This window comes from Bos javanicus, chromosome 18 (genome assembly GCF_032452875.1).
Source record: "Bos javanicus breed banteng chromosome 18, ARS-OSU_banteng_1.0, whole genome shotgun sequence".
NCBI classification, from domain to species: Eukaryota; Metazoa; Chordata; class Mammalia; order Artiodactyla; family Bovidae; genus Bos; species Bos javanicus.
The window spans coordinates 13,580,712-13,606,445 of record NC_083885.1 but is presented as its reverse complement, the minus strand read 5'-3'; the positions used below and the strand labels follow the sequence as shown (position 1 = coordinate 13,606,445).

Below are 25,734 nucleotides of genomic sequence, written 5' to 3'. Positions count from 1 at the left end.
TAATTACAGATCCTCTTCCAAGAAAAAAGCACAGACAGACACTGCCAAGTTCCTGAAACTCACAGTCACCTCAGAGAGACAGCTGGTAGCTGACCACTACCTGCTCTCCGCTACACTCAGTGCTGTAAGAATGAGAATTCAAAGGGCACATGGCCACCAGAGCCCAGCCCCTCCTGCAGCGCGCCACGGCCACGTGACTGCCCCTGGCCAATGGAGCGTGAGTGAGCCGGTGCAGGGGCAACCCCAGACCCTTCCCGCGTGCCCTCCCGCGCTGCTGCCTCCCGGACTACCTTGATCTGAAGGAAAACTGCCAGTCACCTGCTCTAAAAACAACGTATTCTGGAATCTGCGGCATGCAGCCAGCCTTAACCTCTGAGATCCACCCTGAAGCCCATTCACGATGGCCCAGCGCCTCAGGTCCCAGGTTAAATACTAGTGGAAAGTGATCAGGTGCCAGACTTGAGCCTTCCCTGGTTTCTGGGAGCTCTGTGAGTGGCTTAACACTCCGAACTAACCATAAAATCCTGAACCCTACCCTCATCCAAATGAGGACACCACACATGATCCAGGGTGTTTACTCAAATGATTCTGCTGCCAGGATAGAGTCATTTAAAATTCTGCTAACTGTGATGGTTTGAACAGAAAAAAAAGAAAAAACTAGGGCAACAAGCCCAAGAAAACTGGAACAGAACAATGCATGCAGTTGCCATTTTGGCAAATTAAATTTGCCATTTCTCAGAAGTCCTGGAGATAGTCCAGTCTTAATATCATAAAGCAGCTGGATTGTAATTAATGTTCAATAACGTCTCTAACGGCAACGAGAAGAGAGCATCCTCCAGGGTGCACACCAGCCAAGTCAACAGCCCAGCGCTCGGTCACCAGGGACTGTACAGTAGGTGACGTGAGCACCACACCGTCCATGTGGATGGGACGCTCTCCAGGGCAGAACACGAACAGAAAACAAGGATCAAAGGAAAACTGCAGGCATGGGCAGTCATGTGTCTGTGTGTGTGAATGCACACAAAATGCTCTGGAATGACACATACTGAAGCAAAGCAACCCACGAGGGAGGAAGGGCAGGTAACACCAGCAGACCTTCATCCTTTGTCCTCTGGACCGCTGAGCCTCCTACAAGCACGTATTATTTATTGTGCTTATTACACTGGAAACAGTTTCTCTAAAACAAACCAGTAACTACACAGATGAAGCCAACCACATCAAATCTGGATAAAAACAAGGGCGCTTTCTTCCACCCTGCCTCAAACCCCCCTCCCAGCCTGCGTGCGTGCGCAGCCGTGACCTCTGGTGCCCCTGCCCCTGGCCCTGCCCTGCGGGCGCTCCTCCTCCCAGGCTGGGGGGCCAGGCTCTCTCTCCCTCCAGCTCGGCCCTGGGCCGCTCCTCACTGGCACTGAAACACCGTCTCCCTGCCCACAGCTCACAATCAACTCCACCTCCAACCTGTCCCGGAACTTCGCATCCTCGTGCCAAATGGCCTTCGGGCCACCTCCTCTGGGCCTCCAGTCTCAGTGTGAAGAGGCCAAACTGAACCCGCCCCTGCGCACACTTCCAGACTCCCCACCCACGCGAGGTTCTCCTCCTCTCATGGACCTGTAGGCAGAACTTCCGGCTGCCCTCGCTCCGGCCTCATCAGTGAGTATCTGGACCCATGCACTGGCCCTACCTGGGTCTCCCTGCTCTGCCTTCGCCCAGAATCGCCACCAATACCTGTTTAAAGGCTACGGGTCACGTGAAAGCCCATCTCAGCATCCCTGTCTGCTTAAAGCCCAGCAAAGGTTTCCCGCTCATTCGAGGTGCGCGCCTGGCACCTGGCACCAGCCAGGCTTCCCCTGTGCCTGCAGGCTCCACCCAAGGCTCCTCACTCTGCCATCTGAGGAGGCCACCCCGGCCGGGTGGGCACACACCAGCCCAGTTCTCACCCTTCACCGTCCACTTGCGCTTCCGCCCAGTCACACCCCACCCATCACACCCACCAGCAGCACCCATCTCCCGGCTGCCCGTTCCTGCTTCATCACAAGGCCCTTCCATCTAACCTGCGACACAGGCGAAACATCCGTCTGGTTTGGCATCTGTCTCCCCTGCTGGAAGACAAGCTCCCCTGGGCGGGAACCTCACCATCCCACTCAGTGCCCCGCATGGGGCCTGGCACGCCATGTACGTCAGTGCAGTGGGGCTGGGGGGGAGCCCTGGGGAGACACCCCGCTGCCCACCCAGCACAAAACTCTGGAGGGTGGCACGTCTGCTGACAAACCACGCAGTAAGGTCTGCAGAGTTCTCGGCACTAGGCTCTCATTTCAATGACTGAAGTGTAACTAGGTCACAGACCTGTTTAGCTTATAACTGTGAATTGCACACGAACAACATGTTAGGTTTCAGAGTAGAAATACAAGCTGCTCGCGGACTGTCAACGACAGACAGGAGCAGTTGTTCATTAGCAGAAACAGAACAGTACATTTAGTTTCGATTTTTCTAGTTTTTAAATATTTTGGACACCTGTATAAAATAAAACCACAAGGCCACTGGAACAGGGAAAAAAGGAAGAGCTGCTGTAATTGAACACGTGATAGCGTCAGCAGTAAAGGTGAGAAAAGGAAAGCCTGCAGCCCAGCAGCACTTGTCACGCGACAAAAAGGCATCAAGAAAAAGCAGCCAGGCAGAGCCCGCTGTGTCCACCCTGGGTTTCCTCAGTCACCACGAGAACTACATCACACAGTCATCCCAACAGGGACGTCACAACATCTGGGGTTTTTAGGGCAGACACTGTGCAGAGCTGTTTCTCCCACTGGCCCCTGAACAAGCACCTGCGGACCCTGTCCGTAGGAGGCTACGTCCGGGGAGGCGTGCAAGGCAGCTGCTTTGACCCCTGGGTGGTGACCTGGCCCTGCTCCACCAGAACCATTTCCCAGCAATCAGCTCCCTGCAGAGCGATCATATGAAGAGACGCGGCCCACACGCCCTGAAGTCACAGGTGGAAGTGGGGCACCGTTGGCGGGGCACTGGAGTCGCCATGCCAGTCCAACCTCCCTTTACAGACACCAAATACTCGGATAACAGTCCTCAGAGGGACAGGAGTGTCCCTGATGAGTATAAGAGACAGAAGACCCCAAAGACAAGTCTTGGAGAGGAGTCGTGGGATCTGCCAGCCCCAGGCTCGACAGTGAGCCCACCCCCAGGTCCCAGTCCCCCAGCCACTGCCCCACCTTGGCACCAGCTCTGTTCTGCCCACCTGAGCAGCAAGGCCAAGTGCACACCCCTTGAAGACCGGAGCAGCAACCTCCATCTCCTCCAGGAAGTGGCCAGGTGGTGCCCAGTTAAAACCTCAAGCTCAGAAACAGGGCCCCTCCAAGAGAATAAAGACCATTCCACTCAGTCAGACCTGTCTGAATACAGATGTAGTAATAAAAATTAATTAAAAACCAGAATGAAGCAAGCAAAGAAATCAACTCTTATTAAACCGAAACATGTGAAGAAGACTCAGCTTTGGCAGGGGGAAGATGCAAAGGAGAAATAGGGAAGAAAGAGAAAATGTGACCATAAACGACCAGTCGGGTACTAGATCATCGGGAAGAAGCACTGATTCATAGGAACACCCAGGCCACACTAGTTCTTCACAACAGGCCGTCTAGCGATGAAATTAGAGGAAGGTCAAACTAGCCTCAGACAGCAGGTCCTTCCCCCTACAATTATCACATTTGATTAAACTGGCCACTTCCAGTCACACTTCCCAAAATGGATAAACCTCCCCATACAAACTAAGGCAAGAAAGGGAAGTGGCCGGCTTCAAGCTGCTCCCACAGCACCGCAGTCCTCCGTCGAGACGCACTGCTCTCAGCAGCCCCTCCCCTCTGAAAGCTGGTGAGCCCGTGCTCATGGACGTGTGTCTAACAACATCCCCATCTCGGAGATTAGAACAGAAAATATGTGAACACTTTATTCATCTAAAAATTACAAAAATCGATACAATACATATTAACACAAAAAACTTTTTTTTTTAACCAAAAATTACTAGAGTTCCCAAAATAATGAAAGCAAAACCTTAGCAAGAAGAGAGACCCAGTTTTGCATTTCTACAAATTTCTTCGATGTCAGACTTACTGGAAAACAACTAGGTTCTCCCATCTGTTGCTGCAGAGAAAGAGGCAGCCCCACCAGAGGCACAGCTGGGAGGGGTGGTGCACCCGAGCCACGTGTTCAGGTAGCGGCAGAAGCGCTCTGTAATCAACCCCAGCACACTCGCCAAGGGCTTTATTTCTCCCTGAAGGCAAGCTGCGGTGAGGAATCTAAAACCTCACTGGTGAACTTTTCTTTACGTTATTACTTTAAAATCCACTGATCTGTCTTGCACTTGAAATGGACACTGACCCAGGTCTGATTTGGTCATCTGGAAAATACTGGCTCAGTGAGTTAGGCAGATCTTCCAAATGTTGTTTATTACAGATTATCTAAAGCATCACATTCCTTAGTATCAGCAATGATCTCATCAGAAAAGTCTTGACATATTAGGAAGCTGCAGGCTCACAGTGGCAGACAAAGCTTTCTGAAATTCCAGTTCCAGTTGGAAGCGCAAATGTTACCACTGGCAGTAGGGTTAGCTGCTTTCCTTGCAGTCACAGGCTAACTGGCTACTTAGTAAGAAATACTGGTAACATGTCAACTAGTCTGTTCCCGTGGACCAAGAAAAAGAGCGGCTGGCTCAGCTAACAACCCAGTAATTGCAGAAGGGCCTGTCCTCCAAACAACTTTCCAACTCCGAACGCAGAAGCACTCTCCACACACATCCTGTTTTGTTACAGAGTACTGAAAGCGGCTCTACTCAGGGCTGAGATTTAACAAAATGAATGATTTTTATTGCTTCATCAAGGACATTCTTAGGTGAGAATGGCTTTTCCGAATTGCACAGCAGTGAAGAATCCCTGCAGCTCGGGGACTCGGTCTAAATGTCAGCAAAAAAAGGCAAATGACCTCTTGACAATCATTATGAAAACTACTCTCACAGCTGGGAAGGTCTCCAGGACATCCCCAGGGTTCTGGGGCCCACACTCTGTCAGCTACTGCCTTCAGGAATTACAGGTCTAAAAAGAAAGCCTAAGAACCACACACACGTTAAAGTGAATTTCAGATAATGTCTGCTATAAAATAGAAACCATAAAAGCAATTAAAAGCAACTCTTACTTGATTCACTAACTGCCAACAATAAATGTAAATACACTACAGAGGTCTACACATATCTTGCTACATACCTAATGCCCTAAAATTTTAATTCTTCCCTGGTAGCTACTAAATAGCTTACACTGTGAAATATTACTCTGATAACATAAAATATGACATCAGCCAAAGATGCAGGACTGTATCAATATACCGGATCTGTAGGCTTAAGCACCCTAACCTCTTGACTTTTTTCAACAGTAAACCCTACGGCACTGCAGGAGCTGCAGCTGGTTGAATCCGAGGATGCAGAGGCATGGATATGGACAGCCTACTGCAAGCTACACTCCGATTTTCCGCTACATGAAGGCTGGCTCCCCAACCCCACATTGTTTAAGGGTCAACTACACTTTGATAAATAAAAGGGTCCACCACTGAACAGAAGCAGCCCCCCAAAATAACCCTTACCCAAGCCAACAGGACTATATATACTAGAGAGTGACCTCAGAGAACTTCTCATAAACCTAGCAAATGCCACCAAGTAAGGTAATGTTATTTTTCTGGGTACGCAACTCTAGCACTTCACAATCCCACCACATCTGCATGTGCAACCAGTGGTCTGTGGAGACCTTAGAAACAGCCTGGTATTCTGTCTCTGACCTCTACTCACAGCCTCCCCTCCCTCTCTCAAACAGAACAGCAGATGGAAATGATTCAAGGTTATTTCTGTCAACAATAAACATGCACGCTTTTGATGCTATTAAATTTTCAGTTTGTAAGGAGTATGGTGCCTAATTTGTGATCATATCGGCCAGGGCAAATATTCTTGGGGAAAATATATCCAAAGTTATTAAAAGAGCCCCTTTCTCTTTTGCTTTAAAAAAAAAAAAAAAGGACATAATGGGACATCCCTGGTGGTCCAGTTAAGGCTGTGCACTCCCAGGGCAAGGGGCACAGGTTCTACCCCCAGTGGGGGAACTAAGATCCCACGGGCTGCACTGTGCGGCCAACAACAAAAAAAAGGAGTGGACATTACTGGGATAATCAGTAAAAAGCAAAATCTGAAGTAGATCTGTTGCTTAGATAACACAGCTGCATCGATGAGATTCCTAATTTTGAAAACTGTTGTTGTTCAGTCACTAAGTCGTGCCCAACTCTTCAGCTTCAGCATCAGTCTTTCCAAAGAACATTCAGAGTTGATTTCCTTCAGAGCTGACTGGCTTGATCTCCACGCACTCCAAGAAACTCTCATGAGTCTGCTCCAGCACCACTACTCAAAGCATCAATTCTTTGGAGCTCAGCCCTCTTTATGGTCCACCTCTCACATCTGTACATGACTACCAGAAAAACCATAGCTTTGACTACGGAAAAACCATAGCTTTGACTATACAGACCTTTGTCGGCCAAGTGATGTTTTTGTTTTTTTAATTCGCTGTCTAGGTTTATCATAGTTTTTCTTCCAAGGGGTGTCTTTTAATTTCGTGGCTGCAGTCACCATCCGGAGTGACTTTGGAGCTCAAGAAAACAAAATCTGTCACTGTTTCCACTCTTTACCCTTCTATTTGCCATGAAGTGATGGGATCGGATGCCATGATCTTAGTATTTTGAATGCTGAGTTTTCAGCCAGCTTTTCACCCTCTTCTTTCACCCTCATCAAAAGGCTCTTTAGTTCCTCACTTTCTGCCATTAGAGTGGTATCATCTGCATATCTGAGGTTATTGATATTTCTCCCGGCAATTTTGATTCCAGCTTGTTGATTCATCCAGCCCAGCATCTCACATGATGTATTCTGCATATAAGTTCCATAAGCAGGGTAACGATATACAGCCTTGATGCACTCCTTTCCCAATTTTGAACCAGTCTGTTGTTTCATGTCTGGTTCTAACTATTGCTTCTTGACCTGCATACAGGTTTTTCAAGAGACAGGTAAGGTGGTCTGGTACTCTTGTCTCTTTAAGAATTCTCAACAGTTTGTTGTGATCTTCACAGTCTAAAGCTTTAATGTAGTCAATGAAACAGAAGTAGATGTTTTTCTGAAATTCCCTTGCTTTCTCTATGATCCAATGAATGTTGGCAATTTGATTTGTCTCCTCTGCCTTTTATAAACCCAGCCTGTATATCTGGAATTTCTCAGTTCACATAGTGTTGAAGAATTTTGGGCATTATCTTGCTAGCATGTGAAATGAGTGCAAATGCAGAGTAGTTTGAGCATTCTTTGGCATTGCTCTTCTTTGGGATTGGAATGAAAACTGACCTTTTCCAGCCCTGTGGCCACTGATGAGTTTCCCAAATTTGCTGACATATTGAGTGCAGCACTTTAACAGCATCATCTTTTAAGATTTGAAATAGCTCAGCTGGAATTTCATCACCTCCACTAGCTTTGTTCATAGTGATGCTTCCTAAGGCTCACTTGACTTCGCATTCCAGGATGTCTAACCTCCATTGTGGTTATCCAGGTCATTGAGACATTTTTTGTATAGTTCTTGTGTATTCTCACCCCTTCTTCTTAATCTCTTCTGCTTCTGTTAAGTCCTTGTCATTTCTGTCCTTACTGTGCCCATCCTTGCATGAAATGTTCCCCTGGTATCTCTAATTTTCTTGAAGAGATCTCCAATCTTTTCCATCCTACTGTTTTTCCTGTGTTTCTTTGCATTGTTCATTTAAGGACTTCTTCTCTCTCCTTGCTATTCTCTGGAACTCTGCATTCAGATGGCTGTATCTTTCCCTTTCTCCCCGCCTTTCGCTTCTCTCCTTTCCTCGGCTATTTGTAAGGCTTCCTCAGACAACCATTTTGCCTTGTTGCACTTCTTTTTCTTTGGGTGGTTTTCATATCTGCCTCCTGTACAATGCTACATGCTTCTGTCCATAGTTCTTCAGGCACTCTATCAGATCTAATCCCTTGAATCTATTTGTCACTTCCACTGTATTTGAGTTAGGTCATATCTAACTCAAGGCATTTGAGTCAGGTCATACCCAAATGGCCTAGTGGTTTTCCCTACTTCAATTTAAGCCTGAATTTTCCAATAAGGAGCTCATGATCTGAGCCACAGTCAGCTCCAGGTCTTGTTTTTACTGACCATATAGAGCTTCTCCATCTTCGGTTCCAAAGAACATAATCAATCTGGTTTCGGTACTGACCATCTGGTGATGTCTATATGTAGTCGCTCTTGGGTTTTTGGAAAAGGGTGTTAGCTATGACCAGCATGTTCTCTTGATAAGACTCTGTTAGCCTTGAACACTGTACTGTGGTTATAAAAGAGAATGCCCTTGTTTGCAGGAAACAGCCACTTAAATGTTTAAGGTTAACGGGACATTATAGCTTAAACTGTTTTGGGAAAAAAGAAAAACACTCACGCACAAACACAGAAGAGTTGCAGAGAAGAGAAAGGATAGGGCAAATGTAAAATACTAGCATCTGAAGCCCTAAGAGAAGACTACATCATAATCATTTGTACTATTCTTACAACTTTCAAGCCTGAAAAAAATCCAAACCCAGTTCCTATGAAGAGTTGCTAAGGCTTTTGTTTCAAAGAACAGTGCTAAGTACAGAAAGATGCGCTCTCATCTGACACCAATTATACTTCAGCAGGGCTGCCTCTGACTTTTCTCTCCGCGTAGATTTTTCCAAAATAAAACCTCCAGACCCTTCAAGTCAGTGGTGACGGGCACAGCTGCTGGAGGAGTGGCCTGTGCAGAGAGGGACCCAGTGGGAGCACCCCTCACCATCAGCTCAGTGTTACTGACTCCCCGCCTGGACATCTTCCACCTGCATTAGCACAGTGTCTGGAGTCACAGACCACAGTCTGAGAGGCAGGCCCCACCAGCAGTTAGTTTTTGTAAAAAAGTTTTATTGGAAAATAGCCACGTCTACTTTGGCTTCTGCAAAGGCAGAGTTGAGTGGTTGGGAAGGACCCCAAAGCCAGAACTGTTTACTCATCCAGTCCCTTACAAAAAGTCTGTCGACTTCTCTGGAGCAGAGCATTTAACATCAGCAGTGGCACCTCTAGACTCTTGAAACTGCCTGGAGACTGAGACGGGGGAATAAAGAAACAGGAACTTTTACTGAGAAGCAGAAAAATGATGGTGGCTTCCTGAGGGTGCTCCAGCCTGAACTGACTCTGCCTGCTTCACCTACTATTGGCTGGAAGGAGCAATTTCTGCTTCAGGTTACAGCACATCTACAGAAATCCCAAAGAGGAAAAGCAGGCTTCCTGAGCTCTTGAATGATCCCAGGAGAAGCCATGAGGACCAGTGAAGCCAGGGGAGTGGAGTGTTTTACTGACGCTTGGCATGGAGGGAGCGTAGGCAGCACACTTGGCTTTCATCCTCCTGCACCCCTTCAACCTCCTCTCTCCTAACACAGTAGGACTGCATTTTATACACACCTGAATTACATAAACTTAAATCACACAAATTTAAAATAATGTAAAAAATATTAAAGCCATTTTTTTTCCCACAAAAAAATGTGTTAGTTGAATCCTGCAAACCTTAAAAAATCCATCAAGTGTTTCATTTCAAAACCAGAAGGCCACATAACTACAAACTGTGTTCGTGCCTCTTCGCTGGTGAACAGGACACCTAGCCTGGGACAGATTCAGTCAAAATCAGGGTGGGGAGAAGGGGGTAGTTGGAGAGGTCGTGAATTACTCGGTGTGTTTGCAGAAGATCCCAGAAGAGAAGGCAGCGTGCCACAGCACCTGATCCTGAGGTCCACCCTGGCTCCAGCCACGAGCGCTCCCAGGACAGTGTAGCAGCAGGCTGTCCCATCCTGCAGCCCACCTGCCAATGCTACCACAGGGTGTACTTGGTGGTGACAGCTGGCACCCAGCCTGAGTTGTCCCCGCTCCATCCAGGAAGATCAAGGTGCCCGGGGCTCTTAGCACACTCAAGGGACACACAGTTCACACCAACAAGGAAATGCCAGCACCAAGTTTTCCCTGCCAGTTTATCCAAACCCACTGCTACTTTAGAAAGGTGTAATTCTGCTTCAAGTTATTTGATGACTTTCCATCATTAAGAGAAAGGAAAAATCACTAGAGACCAGAAGCGGCATTCTTTGTAGCATACAATGTAAATCTTTATTACAAAAGGTTTGTCAGTACAGGGCTCTGCCCCAAGCCACTCAGCGCAGTCCCCAGCTTCTCGACACCACTCCACCCCCACCCACCCCTCCTACCTGGGCTCTTCCTGCCCACTCACTCTTTCAGAGCATTCCCCGCACTCAACTACTCTAAACGCTAACACAGAAGGACTCAGCACAAGGGAAGTATAGTCACCTTCCACAGACGCTCCCCTCACCTCTCTACCTGTTCTCATCTCTTCACCTTCTCTGGCCTTTGCTGATGGATTTCATTCTTCCACCATCTATGTATTGTCAGCAATCCAACCTTATGGGTCACCTGTCTGGGGCAGCGGTCAGCACCATCACGACATCCCCCCACCCCAGTATGAGGGTCACTATAAAGACAAGGCCATCTCACTGTTCACCCCACCATGAAGGCAGGTGGTCCAAAACATAAAATCAAATCGGACGGTCCTTGACAATGGGTAGATGTGAAAAACACAAAGAATTTAATTCAAAAATGGAATCATTTCAGGTGACTTCCACAATGCTTCGGGTGTGCTATCTGCTTGGGAAGTTAAGGTTTCCATCACAGTTTAATTCAAAAGCATCCACGGGTTTCAAGCAGGGGCAGGCTCTGGGCGGTCATCCCAAGCTCAGCCTCCTTAGACATACCCGGGAAGACGTACTATTATGGTGAAAGGATGCTTGGCTGGGGCGGGGAGGGTAGGGGATGAGACGGGGTCAAGAGCATGCCCTTTAGATCTGAAGACAGCCCCATCTTCCCAGGAGGTAGGCCGGGCACAGATAGAGCCGACAGAAAGGCAGATGGCATAAGAAGAGATGATTAGCTACAGCTCTCATTTTAAACTGGTTTCACAAACTACACAAAAGTGAGAAACCAAAGGGCTGAGAATTCTTAAAAGTACTCTGAAAGGAGGGTTGATGCTAGGAGTCTAGTCTTCTGAGCTGTTAAGTGAGCTCCAGGTTCTATCCCCGAATAAGAAGCATGTGTCACTTTTTAAGAGCAACTTGCAACCACAGGACCTAAGAGATGCTGTCAAATTCCTTCGAACTCTACATTTCAGAATAGTTCAGGGCACCTCCAGTGAACAATTCACTATGTGCTTTTGTTTTTCTGACCATGGAATATGTGAAGTCAGAGGACACAATAATGATCTTTATCCCCCTCTTGGAAAGGAAGGGCTTTTTACACATTTTTCTAAGACATTCTCAATAAGAACCTTAACACACATTACCCGCAGAACTCCTTTCTTCAAAATGAGAAAATGCTTATTTTTTCCAGATTTAAATAGTTAAAAGTGGTAAAGTCACAGGATATTTTAAAGTCAATCTGGCATTATGATATCATGTATTTAACTGTATAGCTAAAGTCTTCAGAATTTATAGTGTAGATGAGATCGTAAAGAAAAACTAAGGCTAGTAAGCTATAAGGGTGTTATCAATGAGCTGTTTACACAGACTCACCTAGAGCCTGCACTAGGCAGACCATTTACCACCCACCAAACAAGGCTGGTGGAGAAGGCAATGGCACCCCACTCCAGTACTCTTGCCTGGAAAATCCCATGGATGGAGGAGCCTGGTAGGCTGCAGTCCATGGGGTCGCTAAGAGTCAGACATGACTGAGCAACTTCACTTTCACTTTTCACTTTCATGCACTGGAGAAGGAAATGGCAACCCACTCCAGTGTTCTTGCCTGGAGAATCCCAGGGACGGGGAGCCTGGTGGGCTGCCGTCTACGGGGTCACACAGAGTCAGACACGACTGAAGTGACTTAGCAGCAGCAGCAGCAAACAAGACTGGTGGGTCTTTCTCTCTTAGCTCCTTGTGGACCATCTAGCATAGAAGTATTTCTTCAGCAAGTGCATGTACTATACCTGACAATCTTTTAACTTGCAAATTCTGAATCTTTTGCTATTTTTCCACACCTGGAACGTTTCTGAGGCACACTAGTCAAGATTCTGGCGCATGTGCCTCAATTTGGGTTTTCTCATGATTAGACTTCATGTATGCGTTTTTCTCAATGCATATCATCAGGGAACGTGATATCATTATGTCTTATTACTGGAGATGCCAGGTTTTTCCACTGTGAGGTTATAATTCTTCCTTTGTAATTTATAAACATTTTGGGAGAGATGTGTAAACATCCCAAATTGGAAGAGACTAAAGGAGACATGACAACTAAATGCAGAGTGAGGTCCTGGATTAGATCCTGAAACAGAAAAAGGACATTAGTAGAAAACTGATGAAGTTCACAAGGTCCACATTTGAGCTAACAGTACTGTGTGACAATGTTAAGTTTCTGATTTTCATGAGGATATCTAATAATGTAAGGTATCAATGTTAAGGGAAGTGGGTAAAGGGCACAGGGAAGCTCCTGAACTATTCTTGTGACTTTTCTGTAAATCTAAAGTTCCTTCAAAAGGATAAGTTTATAAAGCTGCAGATTGATTCCATACATCTGGACAGGGCTTGAGAGTCCATGTTTCTCACAAATGCCCAGTGATGGCAATGCCTCCACTAGCAAGGCCCTGGCAAACACAACTGGTGTATTTCACTATTCATAGCTTTCAAAGGACAATCAACTAAAATGCATCAAGGTTACACCAAGCACAGTAATCACCGCTTGCCTAGAGGCAATCCTTAACTCTGGCCCACTGATACAAGCCCCCTGCAGAGGCTAAAACCACAATCTTTGCTCTAACACCGTCTATGGCTGGCATTCCCCAGCTAAGCCTGGCACCCTTCCATGGCTCTGGAGCCAGGAGAAAATCCAGTGGGAACAAACACCATCCGCCCACAAGTGCAATGCAGAGGAGGAGCCCACGGGGACCAAGATTTGGCCAGTCATCCCGCTGCCGCCGGGCATTCGTTACCAGCCAAGGGGAGGCAGGAGAGCAGGGTGATGAGAAGTGATGCTGGAATACCTACTCACACAGAGCGACTGGCCTCAGAGGTGAACTCTGCTCATCCTATTAAAGTGACTTTTAGTATCATATAATAAATCCACAAGAAAGAAGATAAGATGTGCAAGAGATTCTGCAAATTTCTGGCAGACCAGAAAGATTAATGGGGGAAGAGGAAACAGTAATCGGAGCACACAGGAGTGGATACAACAAAGGAGGCCTCCAAGCCTATAAAGGCCAGGACTCCAGACCAGGAGAGGGCAAGGGTTGTGCCTGCACATGGAAGTCAGGTCCTGTACGAAGAGCTGTACAAGGGCCCTCCCTAGACCAAGTGGAGCAGCCCCCAATCAAAGGCATCTTCCTTAAGCTGAGAGGCCCAGAGAAAATCTGCCTTCTGGCATTTGAGGTCCCAGCACAACAAAAAGTTCCCCAAAACTCAATAGGAAACCTGCACATTTTCAAAAGTAGTCCCACAGGGGAATTCCCCGGTGGTCCAGAGGTCAGGACACCATGCTTTCACTGCTGTGGGCCCAGGTTCAATCCCTGATTGGGGAACAAAAATTCCATAAGCCACCATGCGGATGCGACCAAAAAAATCAGCCCCCCAAACTCACAAGTTCTCTGCCTGCTTCCTCTGGCCTTAGACAACAACAATTACCAGTATTTGAAGAGTACTTGCCACACAAAGCAAAAAGCCAGCCTTTTTAAAAAGAGGAAAACAGTGACACAATAGGACACAAGAAATCAGAGAACAAAAGGGAACTAAAAAAATCCTTACTAGTATCTTCAGTCAAGGAGATAATACCTTCATCAAACAATACGTTATTATGAAAAAGGAACATTATAAATCCTTAGAAATTAAACTTTGTGGAAATAAAAAATTTTAAAGTAGGATTGGAGGATAAATGTTTCTATCCCAGATACAAGAATAAGATGACACAGGAAGAGGATAATGACAGAAGATTCGGAGGATTAATCCAAGATGTCCATCATCAAACTAACAGAAACTCCTAAAACAGAAGAGTAAAAGCAGAGCTGGAGAAGGAAATAGCAATCCACTCCAGTATTCTTGCCTGGAGAGTCCCATGGACAGAGGAGCCTGGCGGGCTACAGTCCATGGGGTCACAAGAGTCGGACACAACTTAGCGACTAAACCACCACAAAAGCAGAGCAGAAGACATTCTCAAGTGACACAAGAGACTTTCAAATTCCAGAGCTGAAGGACAAGTCCCCAGAGTCAGAAAGCAGTCAAAGTAGGACTCTACATTTTGGGGGAATTCCAGAAATGTCCTAACACCAAAGAGGATCCTGAAGAGTTATCCAAAAGGAATAAGGCTACTTGGCAGTAGGTGCTCATTGAAATAAAGGAAGTCAAGATTAAAACATGAGATCTGAACAAACTCAGTTGCATAATAAAAGAAAATGTCAGGATGACACCGCTGCTGGTCTAAGGAGTAAACAATCCAGATTAGAAAAAGAACACCACAAGGCTGGGGACGGTAAGAGAGTTTAGTGCCATCCTTCAGAATCTAAAACAAGGTAAAGTTGGACTTCCCTAGCAGTCCGGTGGTTGAGACTCCATGCTTCCATTGCAGGGGGTACAGGTTCAATCCCCAGAGAACTAAGATCCCACATGCCTCAGGGAACAGTAAAAAAAAAAAAAAATTAATAAAAGGTAGAGTCAACAAGAATAGACAGCGCAAAGAAAAAGAAAGGCCATCACCAACAACAGAAAAAAGCAAAAACCCGTGTAACAGGGGAAACAGACTACCTGGCTGTGAAGTAATATCTGCTTAGTTATAAACAATCTGAACTAACTGAACATAGTGAATTCAGGGGATAGAGGTGAGATGCGATATGAAAAAGTCAGTCATCCTATCTGTTAACAGCAAGTCAGGAATGTATAAAACCAGGAAAGTGCCAGCTTATTATTTTTAGCTACGAAGAACTTCCTCAAGAAACAGCAAAAAGATAAAGTTTTGGAGGAGTGGAACTGGGAGGTGCGGTGGGGGCTGTTGTTTTAGTTTTCCATCGACACTTGTGGCATTACTTTATTTAAGTATCAAACGTGTGCAATTTTTTCAGAACATGGACTTGGGACAGATCGCGTTCAAACCTGGCCGTGTGTCCCAGGGAAGCCCCTTCCCTCCGTGGGCCGCAGCCACCTCCCTGTCCACCTGACCGGACCGCCGCGATGAAAAGCGCTGGAAACGCTGGCGGGACCGGCCGCAGCACTGGACCCACACACAGCATCCGCTTTCTCAAAATTGGAGCCCCGACAGGACCCGACGTCCCAGGAGAACACGCTTACTTTAATCGCCAAAGAGGGAAAAAGGAGCTTTAAACACACGGAGTTAACGTTACCGGCGGCTCGGAGATTCCGAGCACCGGGCAGGGGTCCCCGGGGCCGCCCCTCACCCGGGCCCGCCGCCCGCCCAGCGAAAACAGCCGCCTCCCGCACTTCCGCCCGCAGCCGCTGTCCCCGCGTCCGCGGCCTCCGGCCTCTCGGGGGGAGCCGCCTAGCCGCCTGCCCGCCCGTGGGCTCACGACCCGGAGCGGCTACACCGCAGTAACAGCAGCACGACCCCACCCCGCCCGCCCGCGGCCGGACGCTGCTCTTGCGGGCCTGGTCCCGGAAGGGAGGCCTGCTCCGCGACCGACCCCGCGCACCGCGACGGCGGGGGCGGCGGGCCGGGGGATGGGCGGCCGGAGCCAAGTGCGGGTGCGCTGAAGCGCGGCGGGCAGGAGGCCTGACAGGGCTAAGACGGGGGTGCACAGGACGGCGGGCCGTTGGGGCCGGTCGCCTTGTCGGGGGGGCGGGGGCGGCGGCGCGGGCGCCGCGGCCGGAGGAGGGCGCAGGGAGGAGGGAGGAGGGGAGATCTCGCTCTCGCTCTCGCCCCGCGGGAAGGGGGAGGTGGAGACGCGACCGGCTGCGGGAGCTGCAATTACCGTGTGGGCTGCGGAATTCTCGTGGTGTTTGTCGGGGAGATGCGATAATGGCGTCCGTCCTCGCGAGAGAAGCCGCCGCTCTGCGCAGGCGCCGCGAGTCCCTCCCCGCGGCCCTCCGCCCTGCACCATCTGCGCAGGCTCACCGGGAGGGGGAACCGGAGACGGGGCGGGGCGCGAGGGCGAGGACTGCCGCTCGGAGTCTCCAGCGCGCGCTGGGCTGGCGCCGACGACCGCCGGGCATGCGCACGGGTCCTGCATCCGCGCCACAGATTGGCCTCCAAACTTCTTACTTTTCTGTCACGCGTTCAGGCGTCTCACTGGCCCCTGAAAAGTCGCGTTGGTGGACCGTTCGAGGAATTTGCATTTTCTTTGCGGTCTAATGAATAGGAATTAGCGCCATAGACGACTACATGTCCCGGAGGGCCCTGCGCAAGCCTCGAGCAGTGCATTCTGGGACTCGTGGTTCCTGCGTCTGCGCGAAGCCTGCTGGTACTTGTGGTCCCATCCCCCCCGACGCGTGCCAGCGCGTGGAATGCTGGGACTTGTAGTTGAGTTGTGCAAGCTCTGGCCACTGCTGCAGCGGGCTTCCCCTGAGTAGCAGGTGAGCACAGGGGTTCCAAGGGTCGTCACAGATTCAAAGACACGCTCCTGGAAAAATACATATTAATTATATGTGATATATATTTTATGTGTAATTGATGTTTGTTCTGTATTGTGATGTTTGTTATGTATCCTTAGAAAAGGCAGAGAGGAACCAGAGATCAAACTGCCAACATTCGTTGGATCATACAAAAAGCAAGAGAATTCCAGAAGAACATCGACTTCTCCTTCATTGTCTATGCTAAAACTTTTGACTGTGTGGATCACAACAAACTGTGGAAAATTCTTATTAAAGAGATGGAAATACCAGACCACCTTACCTGCCTCCTCAGAAACCTATATGCAGATCAAGAAGCAACAGTTAGAACAGGACATGGAACAAAGGGACTGGCTCCAAATTGGGAAAGGAGTGTGGTCAATCCTGTATATTGTTACCCTGCTTATTTAACTTACATGCAGAGTACATCGTGCAAAATGCTGGGCTGGGTGAAGCACAAGCTGGAATCAAGATTCCTGGGAGAAATATCAATAACTTCAAACATGTAGGTGACACCACCTTTATGGTAGAAAGGAGAGAGGAACTAAAGAGCCTCTTGATGAAAGTGAAAGAGGAGAGTGAAAAAGCTGGCTTAAAACTCAACATTCAAAAAACGATCATGTCCTCCAGTCCCATCACTTCATGGCAAATAGATGGGGAAACAATCGAAACAGTGACAGATTTTATTTTCTTGGGCTCCAAAATCACTGCAGATGGTGATTTTAGCCATGAAATTGAAAGACACTTGTGCCCTGAAAGAAAAGCTATGACAAACCTAGACAGCATATTGAAAAGCAGAGACATTAATTTGCCAACAAAGGTCTGTCTAGTCAAAGCTATGGTTTTTCCAGTAGTCATGTGTGGATGTGAGAGTTAGATATAAAGAAGGGTGAGCCCTGAAGAGTTGATGCTTTTGAACTTTGGTGTTGGAGAAGACTGTTGAGAGTCCCTCGGACTGCAAGGAGATCAAACCAGTCAATCCTAAAGGAAATCAATCCTGAATATTCATTGGAAGGACTGATATTGAAGCTGAAGCTCCAATACATTGGCCACCTGATGCAAAGTCCTGACTCATTGGAAAAGACCCTCATCCTGGGAAAGATTTAAGGCAGGAAGAGAAGGGGATGACAAGAACGAGATGGTTGGATGGCATCACTAACTTGATGGATGTGAGTTTGAGCAAGCTCCAGGAGATGGTAATGGACAGGGAAGCCTGGTGTGCTGCAGTCCATGGGGTCGCAAAGAGTTGGACGGGACTGAGCCATCGAACAACAATGTATTGTGTATAGAATGTCCATATGTAATAATGAAATGTTATTTATATATAAATATAAACAATATAAATGTGGTTGTATTGTATTTAAAGAGCATAAAAGCGTGTTTGTGGGTACTATGGGAAAAACAGTCCAAAACTATAGACAATTCTCAGGAATGTTATTCCTGCTTACCGGTATTGCTGGGAATACCACTGCTTTTCATTTTTCTTCTTTACACTTGCCTCTGTTTCCTGAGTTGTTTCAGTTCAGTTCAGTCGCTCAGTCGTGTCCAACTCTTTGCGACCCCATGAACCGCAGCACACCAGGCCTCCCTGTCCATCAACAACTCCCAGGGTACACCCAAACCCATGTCCATTGAGTCGATGATGCCATCCAACCATCTCATCCTCCGTCACCCGCTTCTCCTCCTGCCCTCAATCTTTCCCAGCATCAGGGTCTTTACCAATGAATCAGCTCTTCGCATCAGGTGGCCAAAGTATTGGAGTTTCAGCTTCAACATCAGTCCTTCCAATGAACACCCAGGACTGATTTCCGTTAGGATGGACTGGTTGGATCTCCTTGGAGTCCAAGGGACTCTCAAGAGTCTTCTCCAACACCACAGTTCAAAAGCATCAGTTCTTCAGTGCTCAGCTTTCCTTATAGTCCAACTCTCACATCCATACATGACCACTGGAAAAACCATAGCCTTGACTAGATGGACCTTTGTTGGCAAAGTAATGTTTACAACGAGCTAAAATTCCTTGGATCTTCCAAACATGAAATGGTGGCGCTATTTTCTTTCAGAAAAGAAACGATTTACTGTGAGTTTCCTGCCCACCTCTCTTTTGCCAATAATAAAATGCTACTCAAGGCAGGAACCAGCTGTGGAGCCTTGGGCAACCTTGTTGGGGCTCTTCCAGAATTAGCCCTCAGGGGTCTTCTGAGACTGGTCACTAGATTCCCCTGCAGGAAAAGTGCCCTCAAGAAATTTCAAAGAAGGTTACAGCAGGGAAGATCGTGTTATTGAAATGAGATCTGTCCTATTCAGAGGTGAGGAAGAGTCCAAAGAGATTGGAAGGTTGCTTTGCAAGGTTACAGAGCTGGGAAAAAATGAAAGTGGGGTCCTGAATCCAGAGTACTTGAATCTGGACTCCAGGATCTGCTCACACTGGGGAAAGGGTTTCTGAAGCCAACCACAAAAATCCCAAGAGAGCTGTGCTTTCTGTCCCCACCTCTTCTTCAGTCACAACCAGTCTGAACACTTAACCCTAAAATTCTTGCAAGGATACTTGCATATCTGACTAGAAAGCAGATGAATGTAAGATGATATTTTCCACACTGTTTTAAAATATCACCCTTTCAAGATGCAGCCCCCTTTCAGGTGTGAGCTTGCCTGCTCCTTCCTTTCCAGGCAACTGCTCAGTCATCCTGAGTCACTTTTAAGTGGAACAAAACAGTAATTGTCCTTAGGCTGGAATGCTAGACTTCTCTTGTCTGTTTTTGATGTTTCTGTTTTATTTACTTTTATTTGGGCTTCCTTGATAGTTCAGTTGGTAAAGAATCTGCCTGCAATGCAGGAGATACTGGTTTGATTCCTGGGTCAGGAAGATTCCCTGGAGAAGGGATAGGCTACCCGCTCCAGTATTCTTGGGCTTCCCTTGTGCCTCAGCTGGTAAAGAATCCACTTGCAATGTGGGAGACCTGGGTTCGATCCCTGGGTTGGGAAGAACCCCTGGAGAAGGGAAAGGCTACCCCCTCCAGTATTCTGGCCTGGAGAATTCCATGGACTGTATGGTCCTTGGGGTCGCAAAGAGTCAGACAGAGCTGAGCTACTTTTACTTTCACTTGCTGCGCAGGAACTAAGACAAACGAAGGTTTGCAGTATTGACACCTAACTGATTCATCATGGTTTTAAAAAAAATCAAATAACTAGAAATCAGCAAAGACCACTGCCTACCAATGAAATTCACTTCCCTACCATAGGGGATCCTTCTCCTTGCCATCAAGCCTTACTAGAATCCGATCCAGGGACACCGTCCCCCCCCCGCCCCGCCCCCGCCATCAGGCTGCCCAGTGGTTAGGACTCCAAACTTTCACTGCCAGGGGCCAGGGTTCAATCCTTGTTTGGGAAACTAAGCTCCCACAAGTCTCTCGGCCAAAAATAAATAAATAAAACAGAAAGAATCCAATCCAAGTTTCCAGAGTTAACTAGGCTGAAGACAGATCGATGGGAGCTTTATAGAAAGAGAGGGAGGTGCACGCTGGCCTGGATGGCCCCAGAGATGGGGGCCCATGTGGATGCACACGTGCCAGGCATTTGCAAATATCTCCCTTGTTTGAAACCGTGCAGGGCGTGCTTCAGGCACACCCTGGAGTCCTTAGAAGCAGCCCGTTCCTGAAGATGCACCCATCAGGGAGAAAAGTAAATTGTTTATGAAGCCCTCAGTCGCCCAGGAAAAGTCTAGAAGAGAGTATAAAGTCCACAGAGTAGGGCTATGGGAGTAGGCTCGACCTGGGCTTGGAGTCCTCACTCTCCTGTGGCAAGTCAGCTGCCTCCTCTGGGAAATGGCGTTTCAAACCCACAGCTCCCAGGCACGTTAGGAGGATTCCAGGGAAGTGGAGTTTGTCAAGGGTTTAGCGGAGGGTCTATCTCAGGAAACGGGCATATTATTGTGTGTTGAGTTACCTCACTTTGCCAACAAAGGTCCGTCTAGTCAAGGCTATGGTTTTTCCTATGGTCATGTATGGATGTGAGAGTTGGACTGTGAAGAAGGCTGAGCGCCGAAGAATTGATGCTTTTGAACTGTGGTGTTGGAGAAGACTCTTGAGAGTCCCCTTGGACTGCAAGGAGATCCAACCAGTCCATTCTGAAGGAGATCAGCCTTGGGATTTCTTTGGAAGGAATGATGCTAAAGCTGAAACTCCAGTACTTTGGCCACCTCATGCGAAGAGTTGACTCATTAGAAAAGACTCTGATGCTGGGAGGGATTGGGGGCAGGAGGAGAAGGGGACGACAGAGGATGAGATGGCTGGATGGCATCACTGACTCGATGGACTGGAGTCTGAGTGAACTCCGGGAGTTGGTGATGGACAGGGAGGCCTGGCGTGCTGCGATTCATGGGGTCGCAGAGTCTGACACGACTGTGCGACTGAACTGAACTGAACTGAGTTACCTCGCCTAGGCCAGGCATATGATTATAATCCCTTTTCATTGTACAGGACGTGAATTTCAGAGAGGTTAAGCAACACTCTTAACTGTAGCGTGGCAGTGCTATTGCTTCAAGGAGGAAGCTTGCAAGCTGTGGCAGGAAAGGTACTTAGAATGTGGGATGTGGAGGTCCCTGTCAAAACTTGCCAAGGGACAAGTTTTGTCTTTGTCCTAAGATAACTCGAAGCCTTTACAAGGTTTTGGGACAAGGGTGGGTATGATGAGATTTGCATTTTCAAAACTCACTCTGGCTAGAGTGTTGGAAAATGAGTTGGGGGTGGGGAAGAGGGGTCCTGAGTGGACTTGGGGAGAGCAGTGGAGGCTGTGGCAGGGGTCCAGGCAAGAAATGATGGAGACTTGGACTAGGGTGGTCACAGTGGTAGAGAGGCAGGGGGCACAGAATCAGAAGATTCCAAGGGGTGATTCAACAGGACACAAGCACAAATCTGACCCTCGGGTGGGCGGGGGTAGGGGGGTGGAGCGCTCGATGCCACCTGGACCTGCAGATGTGAGACTTGATGGATGGCTGTGCTGTTCCAGGAGCCTGCCCGGGGCAGTGCCACCCTGGGGCCCCTTCTGTAGTTCCTCCCCCTCCCCAGACACTGGGAAGAGACCTGGTTTGGGGTGAACTGGGGTCCTGGGAACAGAGCTCAGAGACAATCCAGGGGAGTGGGAAGGAGCAGGATCCAGCATGCCCTGTAGCTCCACCCCAACCTGGTGGGGAATTTCATCCAACCCAGGACCGGCAACTGCTGCGGGTTCTGAGCCATGAAGAAATTTAAGGAAGTATCATCAGTAAAAATTCGCTTAACATAAAATTAACCATTAACGATTCAAAGGTATACAACCCAGTGGCACCAAGTGCATTCACAGTGGTATGCAACCGTCAGTAACTGGTTCCCTCATGTTTTCATCACCTTTCCCGTTACCTGCCCTCCTTCCCCACTCCTGCCCCAGCTCCTGGCAGCTGTCTGTCTGGATGTTTCCTATGAACGGCATCACACGTATGTGGCCTTTTTTGACTGGTTTCTTCCATTCAGCACAATGTTTTCAAGGTTCATCCTTGTTGTAGCCTGTGTCAGTGCATCACTTCTTTTTTTTTTAATTACTAAACTTTATTTTTTAGGGAAGCTTTCCGTTCACAGCAAAATTGAACAGAAAAGTACAGATTTCCCATATACCCTCTGCCACGTCCCCAACCTCTCCCTGATATCAATACTCCTTCCGGAGCCAGAGTGGTGCATCTGTTACAGTCGATGACTCTGCATAGACCTGCCGTCACTGCCCGGAGTCCCGAGTCTACATCAGGACTCACTGTTGGTGTCCTACAATCTATGGATCTGGACAAACATTCAGTGACGTGTATCCCCCTTTATAGTCTCATACAGAGTAGTTTCACTGCCCTAAAAATCCCCTGTGCTCCACCTGTTTCTCCTTCCTCCCCACAATCCCTGACAAGCACTGATCTTGTCACTTTCGCCATAGCTTTGTCTTTTGTGTAACATCATATGGATAGAATCAGCCTATAGCCTTCTTGGATTGGCTTCTGTCACTTAGAAAAACACATTTAAATTTCCTCATGTCTTTTCCTGACTTGACAATTCTCTTTAACACTGCGTAGTACTCCACTGCCTGGATGTTCCACAATTTATTCATCCTTTCACCCACTGAAGGACATCTTGGTTGTGCCCAAGTTTTAGCAATTATGAATAAAGCTGCAATAAACACCCATAAGTTTTCAGCTCCTATGAGTAAATACCAAGGGGAGCAATTGGTAGCTCATATGAGAAGAGGATGGTTAGTTTTGTGAAAAATCACCAAACCGTCGTCCAAAGCGGCTGCACCATTTTGCGTTCTGCGGTTGTCGTTCAGTCATTCGTTCATGTCCGACTCTTTGCGACCCCGTGGACCACAGCACCCATGCTTCCCTGTCCTTCACCAACTTCCGGAGTTTGCTCAAACTCATGACCATTGAAGTGCAGCTTATTGATTATTTCTTTCATGGATATTGTACCTAAAAAGTCATCATCATCAAGTCCAAGGTCATCTAGATTTTCTCCCATGTTATCTTCTAGGAATTTTATAGCTTTGAATTTGCATTTAGATCTGTGATCTATTTTTTAAATATATTTTAATTGGATGATAATTACAATGTTGTGTTGGTTTCTGCCATACAACATGAATCAGCTATGAGTGTACATATATTCCCTCCCTCTTGAACCTCCCTCCCAACCCTCCCACTCCACCCTTTGTGATCCATTTTGAGTTCCTTTTTGTGAAGGGTGTGAGGTCTGTGTGTAGACCGACTTCTTTGCTTGTGGACATGTGTCCGGTTGTGTTAGCACCAGTTGTTGAAAAGAGGATCTTTGCTTTGTTCCACGGTAGAAATCAATTGACCACAGTTATGGGGGTCTATTTTCGGTCTCTAAAGTCTGTCCCAATGGTTGATGTGTCTCTTCTGGCCAATACCATGCTGTGTTGATCACCATAGCTTCATTCCTTTTAATGGCTAAATGACTGCATTTATATCACTTTTGTTTATTCATTCATCCCCTGATGGACCTTTGGGTTATTTCTATCTCTGGTTGTTATGAGTACCGCCCCTCTGAACTCGGATGTACATTTGCGTGGTTTTATGCTTTCGTGCCTCTTGGGTGCGTACCTAGGAGTGTGATCACTGGGTCACACCAGGTACAGCTCTCGATTTAACTTGTTGGGGGACCTGCTTCGCCTCCTAAATGACACTCCTCATTGTTTTGAGTGAGCAAATGCTGACTTGCTAATTGAGAGAGGCCCACGTGGAGGGGAACCAACAGTAACCCCCGGGAGCCACAGGGGTGTGCCATCTTGAGAGTGGGTCCTCCAGCCCCAGGTGAACTCCAGGTCTGATGCCTCTTGGAGCAGAGAGAGCCCTTCCCACAGAGCCCGGCCCAGACTACAGGTTTTTGAGCTCAATAAATGATTGTTGTTTTCAGCAACTGTTTGCAGGTGGTCTGCTGGGCAACAGCGCATCATTGGGGTCTAGAGTCTATTCACACCTTTTATTCCAACCAAAGATCTCCTTGGACCCGGTAAGAACCTGAAACAGATGACTGAGCGTCCACCTGTCATACTGCATGCAATGATTGTGCGCCTTATGTGTACGCCTGTGGAAGTGAAGACTAGTCGTGTGGTGGGGCCCAAAGAGATAAAGAGCTCAAGGCCACACATGCGAGCACTGTCTCTGCCTCTTCCTAGCGAGGGGACTTAGTCCTGTCACCACTCTCAGCTGCAGGCACATCATCTGTAAGATGGAGACTAAGGCAGGGCCCTTTGGAATACACAGAAAACAAATTAAACAAGCTTCATAAAAGGGAATTGTTGATGCAATACCTGAAAATTTGGAAATGGACTTTAGGATATAGCAACAGGAATTGCCCAGCTGAAGCAGTGTCATTTTCTCTGCGTGTATCTCTCTCATTCTGTCTCTGTCTCTCCCTCCCCACCCTTCCCATCTCGGGGCTCAATTTTCTCTCCATTCTTGGATCCATTCAGGATCTCACAATGTGTCTGTGAGCTGTTTCATAATGCCCAGGGACAGACAGGGCCTCTCTCCTACAGAGGCAGTCATTTCCAGGGCTGACAGGTACTGGCCAGCTCAGGTTACCTGTGAGCCACTTTCCCTCTGATTGGCCAAGCCTGATATACACCAGGGAGCAGGGAGGAGTCAGCTGGCAGGGGAGGGAGTATCCTAGGGAGAACCCTTAGGTGCTGTTACCAAAGGAGACGTGGCCAGGCATGGGGAAGACATCAAGGCATTTGGCCGAGCACGTGTCTCCCTGGGCTCTGGAGAGACCCAAGGAGCAGCCGAGCTCCAGCTGTGATGTGGACGCTGAGGTTTGTCCAGCAGAGGGAAGGCTCTTTTCTCCCAGCAGCTGTTGAGTCACTCTTTCCAGAAAGAGAGGCTTGAGAGCGTCTCAAGGGTGGAGGAGGATCTGGTTCCCTTGGGCTCCCAGGCAGCCCGGCTTCATTGTTTTCATTTGACTCAAGGCGCAGAGCAGTGAAGCCAGACAGGTGATGACCATCAGGGCAGCACTGTGGTGTGATGTCCCTGTAAACGTGAAATTTCCACTACAAAGCATTCCCTCAGGCGCTGCAGATCCGGAAACAGCGGGATCCATAAAATCGGTAAAAATGCAAGCTGAAAATTGTGGTATAAACAATCCAGAGCAGAAGCAAAAGAAATTACTATGAATAAAACATATTGAAACATCCATGTGTTTCAAGATTCTGCCCAGTGTGAGTTTTTTCTATTTACTTTTCCTTCTTTTTCTTTTTTTTTCACTAAAATAGAATTAGACAGTGTTGGCTTCCCTGGTGGCGCAGTAGTAAAGAATCTGCCTGCAGTTCAGGAGAACTGGGTTCAATTCCTGGGCTGGGAAGATCCCTTAGGGAAGGGAATGGTGACCCACTCCAGTATTCTTGCCTGGATAATCCCATGGACAGAGGAGCCTGGTGGGTTACAGTCCTTGGGGTCGCAAAGAGTCGGACAC

At 47.8% G+C, this 25,734-nt stretch overlaps 1 protein-coding gene and 1 long non-coding RNA gene across 10 annotated transcripts in view; one reads left to right on the top strand and one right to left on the bottom strand.

The window, feature by feature from the left end:
* Positions 1-16,553, bottom strand: part of BANP (BTG3 associated nuclear protein) — a 69,200-nt gene extending 52,647 nt beyond the window's left edge. The window contains exon 1 of one of the 9 annotated variants that reach the window (XM_061386976.1): positions 16,102-16,553. In XM_061386976.1, the coding sequence (XP_061242960.1) occupies positions 16,102-16,359 (258 nt within the window). In that variant the 5' untranslated portion in view covers positions 16,360-16,553. Of the gene's footprint in view, positions 1-2,051; positions 2,073-4,113; positions 9,117-16,101 lie in introns of those variants that run through there. The other 8 variants (XM_061386974.1, XM_061386975.1, XM_061386978.1 and 5 more) reach the window with 8 other exon arrangements.
* Positions 16,554-24,557: 8,004 nt separating this feature from the next.
* On the top strand, positions 24,558-25,455 carry LOC133229841 (uncharacterized). Its single transcript, XR_009730657.1, has 2 exons — positions 24,558-25,078; positions 25,232-25,455. It is a non-coding gene; the product is annotated as an uncharacterized LOC133229841 (long non-coding RNA).
* Positions 25,456-25,734: the final 279 nt, after the last annotated feature.